This window comes from Oncorhynchus tshawytscha, linkage group LG12, assembly GCF_018296145.1.
Source record: "Oncorhynchus tshawytscha isolate Ot180627B linkage group LG12, Otsh_v2.0, whole genome shotgun sequence".
Lineage (NCBI taxonomy): Eukaryota > Metazoa > Chordata > Actinopteri > Salmoniformes > Salmonidae > Oncorhynchus > Oncorhynchus tshawytscha.
In genome coordinates, this window is record NC_056440.1 from 6,487,294 (window position 1) to 6,499,973 (window position 12,680).

At 46.6% G+C, this 12,680-nt stretch overlaps 1 protein-coding gene across 1 annotated transcript in view; it reads right to left on the reverse strand.

Annotated features, from left to right (window-relative positions):
- LOC112241024 (albumin 2) overlaps positions 1–10,573 on the reverse strand; it is a 24,110-nt gene extending 13,537 nt beyond the window's left edge. Inside the window, exons 1-5 of the mRNA XM_042331252.1 lie at positions 10,210–10,573; positions 9,242–9,374; positions 2,163–2,285; positions 761–849; positions 489–627 (exon numbers count right to left, since the gene is read on the reverse strand). Of these exons, the coding sequence (XP_042187186.1) occupies positions 489–627; positions 761–849; positions 2,163–2,285; positions 9,242–9,374; positions 10,210–10,322 (597 nt within the window). The 5' untranslated portion in view covers positions 10,323–10,573. The remainder of the gene's footprint in view (positions 1–488; positions 628–760; positions 850–2,162; positions 2,286–9,241; positions 9,375–10,209) is intronic.
- Positions 10,574–12,680: the final 2,107 nt, after the last annotated feature.

The window sequence follows — 12,680 nt, forward strand, 5'->3', positions numbered from 1 at the left end:
AGACAGAGAGAGACAGAGAGACAGAGAGAGACAAGAGAGACAGAGAGAGAGAGAGAGAGAGAGAGAGAGAGAGACAGAGAGACAGAGAGACAGAGAGAGACAGAGACAGAGAGACAGAGAGAGAGAGAGAGAGAGAGAGAGAGAGACAAGAGAGACAAGAGAGAGAGAGAGAGAGAGAGAGTGTTCTCTTTGGCTATGTAGGTGCTTTACTTTCCATGCCAATAAAGGTGGTTGAATTAAATTGAGAATGGGAGTGACAGGTAGCCTAGCAGTTAAGTGCATTGGGCTAGTAACCAAAAGGTTGCTGGTTTCGAATCCCAGTGCCGACCAAGTGATAAATCTGTCGATGTCCTAAGTGCTCTGGATAAGAGTGTCTGCCAAACGGACACGAAACCGCATCCAAAATAGCAAACTATTCCCTGATAGGTCCCTGGTCAAAAGTAGTGCACTATATAGGGAAAAGGGTGCCATTTGGGACACTTCCTGACCTTGGTGTTGAAGCAGGTCTGGGCCTCGGCTTCACTCTTCCCACAGCAGGTAGCCAGAACCTCTCCGTAACTCTTAGTGACAGCCAGGATCACATGTGGAGGTAGCATGGTGTTACGCTTGGAGAACCTGAAGATGAAGCTGGAACACAACACCTTGTCTTGGCTTTAGCTCAGCGTCCCTAACACAGTATTTTAGCTGCCTGGAGGAGACCTATCCAAGGTTCAAACTCAGCGTCGGTCACAACCACATGAGTTGAGTGGATCCCACTTACCTCTCCACGAAAGCCTTGCGGTCCTTCTTAAAGTCTTCACACTGGTCTGCAGCTGGAGACTCAGATGTGAGGGACAGGTCCCGGGGAATCTACAATTAATCAATCAACCAACACATTACTCAAATGCATCCATAAAGCTCTTTTACTTCTCAAAGAGGCACAGTAGCTGGGAAAAGTGTGTTGCTGTCTCACCTAGCTACACTATATATACAAATAAATAAAATAATATTATATTATAAAATGAGTGGATTCAGTAAAGTGGTAGGTAACAGAACGGGACCACCGAGTGCTGAAGCACGTAAAAATCATCTGCAACACTCACCACCGAGTTCCTGCCTCTGAAAGCAACTTCTGCATAAGAAATGTTCGTCGAGAGCTTCAGGAAATGGGTTTCCATGGCCGAGCAGCCGCACACAAGCCTAAGATCACCATGTGTAATGCCAAGCGTCAGCTGGAGTGGTGTAAAGCTCACAGCCATTGGACTCTGGAGCAGTGGAAATGCATTCTCTGGAGTGATGAATCATCCTTTCACCATCCTGCAGTCCGACGGACTAATCAGAGGTTGGCAGATGCCAGGAGAACATTACCTGCCCCAATGCATAGTGCTAACTGTAAAGTTTGGTGGAGGAGGAATAATGGTCTGGGGCTATTTTTCATGGTTCGGGCTAGGCCCCTTAGTTCCAATGAAGGGAAATCTTAACGCTACCACATACAGTGACATTCTAGATGATTCTGTGCTTCCAATTTTGTGGCAACAGTTTGGGGAAGGCCCTTTCCTGTTTCAGCATGGCAATGCCCCCGTGCACAAAGCGAGGTCCATACAGAAATGGTTTGTCGAGATTGGTGTGGAAGAACATGAAAGGCCTGCAAAGAGCCCTGACCTCAGCCCCATCGAACACCTTTGGGATGAATTGGAACGCCGACTGCGAGCCAGGCCTAATCAGCCCAACATCAGTGCCCGACCTCACTAATGCTCTTGTGGCTGCATGGAAGCAAGTCCCTCTAGCAATGTTCCGACATCTAGTGGAAAGCTTTCCCAGAAGAGTGGAGGCTGTTATAGCAGCAAAAGGGGGGACCAACTCCATATTAATGATTTTTGAATGAGATGCTGGACCAGCAGGTGTCCACATATTTTTGGTCATGTAGTGTACCTGTGTCTGTCTGTCTGACCTCCTCCTAGCAGGTGTCCACATACTTTTGATCATGTAGTGTATCTTAAGATGAATCACCTCACCTAGCATCTGCTCAATGACTAAAATGTAAATGTAGAAAACTCACTAGAAGTTTAGTTTATTAATTCAAACCATTAAAAAAAAACAAGCACACATAAAACTTCAAAAAAGCCAAATATGCACAAAGAAACCAAGAGAGGAACCTGACTCGGAGGGGTGGCCTATCTTACCTTGGCTTTGTGGTCCACAAAGCAGTGGGTTCTCTCAGTGGCAGTATTCTCACAGCAGTGCTTCAGATTGCTCTTCTCAACTAAGGTCTCAGAAGAACACACAGCACTCTGGAACAGGTCGGCCTGCACACACATAGTAGTACACCTTTTTAGCCAGCAGAGGGTACTGTTGTATCTGTACGGCACATTCAAATAAAACCATAGCGATAGATAAGAGGACTCTAGAGGGATTCATTTATTAAAAGGTCCTGATGTTTTTATCTGAATATCAGATCATTTCTGGGTAACAATTAAGTACCTTACTGTGATGGTTTTCAATTAAAATTGTCAAAAATAAACAAAAATAGCTTCTTAGCAAAGAGCAATTTCTCAGGCAAAAATTTTGGTAGGACTGTCTGGGTGTGGTCTGAGTGGGGAGGGGAGAACTGAAAACTAGCTGTTATTGGCTGAGAGGTTTGGAACTCTCTTTCTTAATTTACCGCCTGGTGATGTCACCATGGAAGGCCAAAACTCCATCCCACCAAAACAGGATGAAATTTCAGGCAGCCTTTTCAAACAGCTCTTGAACTAAAAAGGGCTTTATCATACTTTTTTACAATTTCAACCTCTTGGTGTGGAAATATATATAAAACACAGGGGAAATAAAATCACGTTTTTTGACAGCACTGGGCCTTTAAGCCAGGGTTTCCCGCCCCCACAGGCGTTCGACATTTTAGTCGTAAACCTAAATTGGCACACGTGATTCAATTTACTAACGCTCTCAGCTGAAAGGATATTTCGTTTGGCGACTTTGGGTCTTTTGAGCATCATGCTATACTGTTTAAATGTCAGCCACCAGTGCTGGCCATCACCCTGTATAGGACAACAAAGCACTGCTCCACTTTCTTTACTGATTTCTCTGAACTATTGTCTGTTGTCCTTGAGATTTATGATAAAATCATTGTGTTGGGTGATTTTAATATTCATGTTGACAAAGAGACTGACTCCAAGGCCATTGAATTCTGAATATTTTGAGCTCTATGGACTTTATCCAACATGTTACTGGACCCACCTATAACCGCAGCCATACTCTGGACCTGGTTATTACCAAGGGGCTTTCTACTGGGCCCACCCATAACCACAGCCATACTCTGGACCTGGTTATTACCAAGGGGCTTTCTACTGGGCCCACCCATAACCACAGCCATACTCTGGACCTGGTTATTACCAAGAGGCTTTCTACTGGGTCCACCCATAACCACAGCCATACTCTGGACCTGGTTATTACCAAGGGGCTTTCTACTGGGCCAACCCATAACCACAGCCATACTCCGGACCTGGTTATTACCAAGGGGCTTTCTACTGGGCCCACCCATAACCGTGTCCATACTCTGGTCCTTGTTATTACCAAGGGGCTTTCTACTGGGCCAACCCATAACCACAGCCATACTCCGGACCTGGTTATTACCAAGGGGCTTTCTACTGGGCCCAGCCATAACTACAGCCATACTCTGGACCTGGTTATTACCAAGGGGCTTTCTACTGGGCCCACCCATAACCGTGTTCATAATCTGGACCTGGTAATTACCAAGGGGCTTTCTACTGGGCCCACCCATAACTGTGTCCATACTCTGGTCCTGGTTATTACCAAGGGGCTTTCTACTGGGCCCACTCATAACCGTGTCCATAATCTGGACCTGGTAATTACCAAGGGGCTTTCTACTGGGCCCACCCATAACTATGTCCATACTGTGGTCCTGGTTATTACCAAGGGGCTTTCTACTGGGCCCACCCATAACCGTGTCCATAATCTGGACCTGGTTATTACCAAGGGGCTTTCTACTGGGCCCACCCATAACCGCAGCCATACTCTGGACCTGGTTATTACCAAGGGGCTTTCTATTGACATATCCTCTATAGTTGATGTTGCTTTCTCTGATCACCACTGGGGATGTTTTACCACCTTGTTGCCCACGGCAACAGGGTAATACTGAACACATTATTAAGAAACTGGCTTTTTCTAACTTGATCACTATTAAGTAATTAATTAGCATTTTATTGCATGACATAAGTATTTGATCACCTACCAACCAGTAAGAATTCCGGCTCTCTTAGTTTTTCTTTAAGAATCACTCTTGTTCTCCACTCATTACCTGTATTAACTGCACCTGTTTCAACTTGTTACCTGTATAAAAGACAACTGTCCACACACTCAATCAAACAGACTCCAACCTCTCCACAATGGCCAAGACCAGAGAGGGTGTAGGGACATCAGGGATGAAAAATTGTAGACCTGCACAAGGCTGGGATGGGCTACAGGACAATAGGCAAGCAGGTTGGTGAGAAGGCAACAACTGTTGGCGCAGTTATTAGAAAATGGAAAAAGTTCAAGATGACGGTCAATCACCCTTGGTCTGGGGCTCCATGCAAGATCTCACCTCGTGGGGCATCAATGATCATGAGGAAGGTGAGGGCAGCCCAGAACTACACAGCAGGACCTGGTCAATGACCTGAAGAGAGCTGGGACCACAGTCTCAAAGAAAACCATAAGTAATACACTAGGCCGTCATGGATTAAAATCCTGCAGCACACGCAAGGTCCCCCTGCTCAAGCCAGCGCATGTCCAGGCCAATCTGATGTTTGCCAATGACCATCTGGATGATCCAGAGGAGGAATGGGAGAAGGTCACGTGGTCTGATGAGACAAAAATAGAGCTTTTTGGTCTAAACTACACTCGCCGTGTTTGGAGGAAGAAGAAGGATGAGTACAACCCCAAGAACACCATCCCAACCGTGAAGCATGGAGGTGGAAACATCATTCTTTGGGGATGCTTTTCTGCAAAGGAGACAGGACGACTGCACCGTATTGAGGGGAGGATGGATGGGGCCATGTATCAACCTGGAGTGGCCTAGCCAGTCTCCAGACCTGAACCCAATAGAAAATCTTTGGAGGGAGCTGAAAGTCCGTATTGCCCAGCGACAGCCCCGAAACCTGAAGGATCTGGAGAAGGTTTGTATGGAGGAGTGGGCCAAAATCCCTGCTGAAGTGTGTGCAAACCTGGTCAAGAACTACAGGAAACGTATGATCTTTGTAATTGCAAACAAAGGTTTCTGTACCAATTATTAAGTTCTGCTTTTCTGATGTATCAAATACTTATGTCATGCAATAAAATGCAAATTAATTACTTAAAAATCATACAATGTGATTTTCTGGATTTTTGTTTTAGATTCCGCCTCTCACAGTTGAAGTGTACCTATGATTTAAAAAAAATACAGACCTCTACATGCTTTGTAAGTAGGAAAACCTGCAAATTAGCAGTGTATCAAATTCTTGTTCTCCCCACTGTATGTGAACTTTCCTCCACATCTAAATGTGATGAGTTTGCTGCATATTTCAGAGATAAGATAACCAACATTAGGCTGGGTATCAGTCAAGCAAGACCTGATGACACAGACATGCTCAGGGAAGTGATATCACAACTTAAGCATTTTTTTTTTTTTAGAAGACAAGACCGAGGTACTAATTTTTAAATTTTTTATTATTATTATTTTTTTACCTTTATTTAACCAGGCACGTCAGTTAAGAACAAATTCTTATTTTCAATGACGGCCTAGGAACAGTGGGTTAACTGCCTGTTCAGGGGCAGAACGACAGATTTGTACCTTGTCAGCTCGGGGGTTTGAACTTGCAACCTTCCGGTTACTAGTCCAACACTCTAACCACTAGGCTACCCTGCTGGTTACTAGTCCAACGCTCTAACCACTAGGCTACCTGCTGGTTACTAGTCCAACGCTCTAACCACTAGGCTACCTTCCGGTTACTAGTCCAACACTCTAACCACTAGGCTACCTTCCGGTTATTAGTCCAACGCTCTAACCATTAGGCTACCTTCCGGTTACTAGTCCAACGCTCTCACCATTAGGCTACCTTCCGGTTACTAGTCCAACGCTCTAACCATTAGGCTGCCTTCCGGTTACTAGTCCAACGCTCTAACCACTAGGCTACCTTCCGGTTACTAGTCCAACGCTCTAACCACTAGGCTACCTGCTGGTTACTAGTCCAACGCTCTAACCACTAGGCTACCTGCTGGTTACTAGTCCAACACTCTAACCACTAGGCTACCTTCCGGTTACTAGTCCAACACTCTAACCACTAGGCTACCTGCTGGTTACTAGTCCAACGCTCTAACCACTAGGCTACCTGCTGGTTACTAGTCCAACGCTCTAACCACTAGGCTACCTGCTGGTTACTAGTCCAACTCTCTAACCACTAGGCTACCTGCTGGTTACTAGTCCAACGCTCTAACCACTAGGCTACCTGCTGGTTACTGGTCCAACGCTCTAACCACTAGGCTACCTGCTGGTTACTAGTCCAACGCTCTAACCACTAGGCTACCTGCTGGTTACTAGTCCAACGCTCTAACCACGAGGCTACCTGCTGGTTACTGGTCCACCTCTAACCACTAGGTTACCTGCTGGTTACTAGTCCAACGCTCTAACCACTAGGCTACCTGCTGGTTACTAGTCCAACGCTCTAACCACTAGGCTACCTGCTGGTTAACCACTAGGCTCCAACCAACACTCTAACCACTAGACTACCTGCTGGTTACTAGTCCAACACTCTAACCACTAGACTACCTGCTGGTTACTAGTCCAACGCTCTAACCACTAGGCTACTACCTGCTGGTTACTAGTCCAACGCTCTAACCACTAGGCTACCTGCTGGTTACTAGTCCAACGCTCTAACCACTAGGCTACCTGCTGGTTACTAGTCCAACACTCTAACCACTAGGCTACCTGCTGGTTACTAGTCCAACACTCTAACCACTAGGCTACCTGCTGATTACTAGTCCAACGCTCTAACCACTAGACTACCTGCTGGTTACTAGTCCAACGCTCTAACCACTAGGCTACCTGCTGGTTACTAGTCCAACGCTCTAACCACTAGGCTACCTGCTGGTTACTAGTCCAACGCTCTAACCACTAGGCTACCTGCTGGTTACTAGTCCAACGCTCTAACCACTAGGCTACCTGCTGGTTACTAGTCCAACGCTCTAACCACTAGGCTACCTGCTGGTTACTAGTCCAACGCTCTAACCACTAGTCTACCTGCTGATTACTAGTCCAACGCTCTAACCACTAGACTACCTGCTGGTTACTAGTCCAACACTCTAACCACTAGGCTACCTGCTGATTACTAGTCCAACGCTCTAACCACTAGACTACCTGCTGGTTACTAGTCCAACGCTCTAACCACTAGGCTACCCTGCCGCCCCAGTATGTTGGAACCAAAGCCCAGAGAGAGAATCTGGACGCACATTTGAATTCACGGACAATAAAGACGAAACCCCAGGTGTTATTTTAGATTCTAAACTAAATTTCGAATCATACGTTAAGAATGTGACCAAAATATATTTTTTACCACCTGACGTACATTGCCAAGGTGCAGCCGTTACAGAGAGACTCATCCATGCTTTTATGACATTCAGGTTTGACTACTGGAATGCGTTCCTGTCTGGTCTCCACAAGAAAGCCATTGGTCAACTGCAAAACATACAGAAGGCTGCAGCACGGGTACTGTCCAAGACCAGAAGGAGAGCACACATTACCACCACAATACATGTCAGACATGCTTTTAAGTTATGTACCCAGTAGGTCCCTCAGGTCCTCTGGCCTTTTAACTATCCCAAAGCCCAGGACCAAGAGGCCTGGAGAGGCAGCCTTTAGTTACTATGCCCCCAGCCTGGGACCAAGAGGCATGGAGAGGCAGCCTTTAGTTACTATGCCCCCAGCCTGGGACCAAGAGGCATGGAGAGGCAGCCTTTAGTTACTATGCCCCCAGCCTGGGACCAAGAGGCATGGAGAGGCAGGCCCCCAGCCTGGGACCAAGAGGCATGGAGAGGCAGCCTTTAGTTACTATGCCCCAGCCTGGGACCAAGAGGCCTGGGACCAACTATGCCCCCAGCCTGGGACCAAGAGGCATGGAGAGGCAGCCTTTAGTTACTATGCCCCCAGCCTGGGACCAAGAGGCTGGGACCAAGAGGCCTGGGACCAAGAGGCATGGAGAGGCAGCTTTAGTTACTATGCCCCCAGCCTGGGACCAAGAGGCCTGGAGAGGCAGCCTTTAGTTACTATGCCCCCAGCCTGGGACCAAGAGGCATGGAGAGGCAGCCTTTAGTTACTATGCCTCTGGAATAACCTGCCAGAGAACCTGGGACCAAGAGGGGAGAGGCAGCAAAACCTGGGACCAAGAGGCATGGACATATTTAAACCAAGAGATCTTAAATGCCCCCAGCCTGGGACACATGGAGAGGCAGCCTTTTACTAGCTCTGGGACTTTTCCTATGCCTCTGGTGCTTTTTAAAAGTTTAAAACAGTTTTTAGCTCTGTCATTCTTTTTAGTTGTTCAGTTTTTGTCATTCTTTAGTTTAAAAAAATCTTACGTTTGTTGTGTAGTACATTTTTCTGCTTTTATTTTCATTGTTTTTTTAATAGTTTTTTTCCCCTGTGAAACACATTGCGTTCCATGTCTGAAATGCGCTGTATAAATAAAGCTTGATTTGATTTGAACTAATCATCGAGCCTTTGACTAATTAAATCAGGTGTGCCAATTAAGGGTTAAAACAAAAATGTTAAACTAATCTGGTCCCTCCCCTCCCTACCTTTGGCACCTACTGCTGGCCGGGTTGGCCCCTCCCCTCCCTACTCTGGCCCCTACCACTAGCTGTGCTGGCCCCTCCCCTCCCAACCTCCTACCGCTGGACCTCCCCCCGGTAAGGCTGGCCCCTCCCCTCCCTACAACTGGCCGGGGTGGCCCCTCCCCTCCCTACCACTGGCCGTGCTGGCCCCTCCCCTCCCTACCACTGGCCGTGCTGGCCCCTCTCCTCCCTACCACTGGCCAGGCTGGCCCCTCTCCTCCCTGTCCCCTAACTCTGGCCCCTCCCCTCCCTACCTACCACCTCTGGCCCCTCCCCTCCCGACCCTCTATCCCTGTCCCCTACCTACCCTTACATCTGGCCCCTACCTCTGGCTGGGCTGGGCACATCAATGTGATTGGCATGTGTCAGTTAGGGATGAGGAGTTGTGGTTGGGGTCTCTCACCACGTCCCTGTTGCAGTCTTCTAGGGGTTCGTCTGAGCAGCATTGGATGCCCATGGTGAAGGCTTCCGCGACCAGGGGCACCACGTCATCCAACAAACTATCTGGAAGGTTCTGAGCCAGCCCTACTAGTGCCCTACACACACACACACACACACACACACACACACACACACACACACACACACACACACACACACACACACACACCTGTCACAACTCTCCTTACCCAGCAATAGATAACAGTCAAACTCCAGCCGACAAGTTTAAAAATGTCAAAGGTGAAACACACACACACGCACGCACGAACACACACACGCACACACCACACACAGCATGCACACACACACACACAGCATGCACGCACACACACACACACACAGCATGCACACACACACACACACACACACACACAGCATGCACACACACACACAGCATGCATGCACACACACACACACACACAGCATGCACACACACACACACACACACACACACACACACACGGACACACACACGCACACACACACACGCACACACACACACACACACACACACACACACACACACACACACACACACACACACACACACACACACACACACACACACACACACACACAGCATGCACACACAGCATGCACACACACACACACACACAGCATGCACACACACACACACACACACACACAGCATGCACACACAGCATGCACACACACACACACACACAGACAGTGAGATTCCGACACTTCACCAAAATATTTACACTACGCTGCTGTTAAAACCCATTTTAAATCAGCCAGAGCAGAGAAATTCCAGATGAACAAAATAGGACAAATCAAATCCATGTAAAAAAAGTATTAAGTGGTCAAATAATCTAAGGCAGTGATTAAATAAAAGCTTTTTACAGCTTTACTCACAAAGAGTTACTCACAGATTTACTCACATAGATTTACTCACAAAGAGTTACTCACATAGCCTTGAATCCATCTTTCTTGGCCTCTGTGAAGATGGTGCAGATCTGATTCTGAGACCGGGCTGATACACACAGCAGCACCAACAGGCTGCAGACAGCCAACAACTGCATGATGGAAGGTACGACTCACGGACGGAGGGATGGATGGAAGAGGGGATCTAGCGATTGAGCCCAAGAGCAGAGAGACACAGGGCTTCTTTATACTTTTGTGGAATTGTTCAGTTGTCAATCATTAGCTAACCTCTCTCTCTCTCTTTCTCATTTGAGTCTGTCTGTCACACAGTGGTCTCTCAGTACACACTACTGGTCAGATTAAATGTTTTCTTAGTTATATGGAAATCCAACCTCCCATATTACACATATTACAAATGATTGCTATTCTTGGAGATGAAAGTGCAGAATCTGTGTGATGTAATTGGGGGGGCGGCTGGGGACACAAAGGTCTGAAGGTACAACGTCCACTCTGCTGTGTCTCCAAACTGTCCCCATACAAACCTGCCATGTACCATCTGACCAGTAAATATTTCCACCATGAATCGATCTAAACTGATTGTACCTGTATACAGCCTAGAGTAGCCTACAGTGGAACAAGGTTCAATGGTTAATTTATGTCACCTTTATTTATGAGATCCCATTAACACAAAGATAAATACAAAATAAAACACAACCATAAAAAAAAAAAACCACAATCCTCCCTATTCATATTACAAATAACGGGAATAGTACTGAAAGGTGAATGGTATCAGGCGTTATACCAGTTTTGTAATTCATTATCAGTAGGCCAATAGATGATGTGCATTGTTACCGCTATTATGCATGCTTTGTCAATAACACTCATGAATGCAACTGTTTATGTAAAACATTGATATAATAAAACTCCCGAATGAGACTGTTAATGTCAAACAGCGTTGTGTTCTACTTGTAGCCCTGATCGTCCTGAAAAGAAAATGGTGAAACACTTCATTTTGAGGCGAAATACAAAGCGGTGGACATGCAGATTAATGACGATCAGATCAATGAGTAGCAGTCTCTGGTCTGATCGGGTTCACGTGCCCAGGAATAGACCTACACCCCCGTAATCTAACACAAACACCTCCTCTTGGACTGTCAACAAACTTTTAGCCTACACAAATTACACACCCCATGTACATAGAGACGTGGACACACAACACCCACGCGACATTAGAAAGCACAAAACACGCATTCACACACGTGCACGCACAAACAAACGGAATGACACCTAACACCGACTGTACAAAACATTAGGAACATGTTGCACCCCCTTTTGCCCTCAGAACAGCCTCAATTCGGCAGAACATGGAATTTACAAAGTGTTGAAAGCGTTGCACAGGGATGTTGACCGATGTTGATTCCAATGCTTTCCACAGTAGTGATAGGATTATTGATACCGGAGCTCTGATGCAGTTTTCAGCGCATTACTGAGCCGAAATAATATACTGATGCTCGTTTCAAAATAACATTACGACGTGATCAATGACGTCCGAAGTTTCGTTTGATCACGTGTTTAAAAAAAAAAAAACGTTGCAAAATGCGTCATCACACTGATTTCTTCTTCTTCTTCTTTAGGATTTGTTTTTGGCGGATCGCGTCCAATTTAGGCGCATACACCGCCACCTACTGTACTGGTGTGTGAGGCCATTCACGGTCTAACTACATTAAATTCTGGATATGGTAATAGAAAACTAGGAAAACGGAAAAGGAGGAACATTTCCCTGACAACTATTAGCCCTCTAAAAAACCCACCGCCCATTCCACTATTTAACCCTATGTAATCAACGGTCCGAAAGGCCATAATACTACCACTCAACACCCACTGCAACTGTTCACACTACTCACATCTCGGATTCTCCCTCCTACACACTGCTGCAAAATGCCCATAAACTTGACACCTAAAACACCATAGTATTTTTGGAACAAAAGCTCTCACACAATAACTTACACTTCCTAATGTAACGGATGTGAAACGGCTAGCTTAGTTAGCGGTGCACGCTAAATAGCGTTTCAATCGGTGACGTCACTTGCTCTGAGACCTTGAAGTAGTAGTTCCCCTTTGCTCTGCAAGGGCCGTGGCTTTTGTGGAGCGATGGGTAACGATGCTTTGTGGTTGACTGTTGTTGATGTGTGCAGAGGGTCCCTGGTTTGCGCCCGGGTATGGGGGCGAGGGGACGGTCTAAAGTTATACTGTTACACTAACTTGATCTTGTCGGGCAAAGACTCTACATCAAAGCTCAGCAGGACTGACCATGTCTTCTCCATTTCCCCATGCACTCCACTGGGTCTGCATTGCACCAAACGGCGGGCGTCCGGAATTTTTCAATGGTGCCCTGTTCCGAAGAGCAAAGCAAGTCACATTCCCTAATCACATGATCTGAAGCGCCTGCTCCCTCTGGACTGAAGAAACACAATATCACTACTCATCACTACTCCACAATAAATCAGTTACTCTCA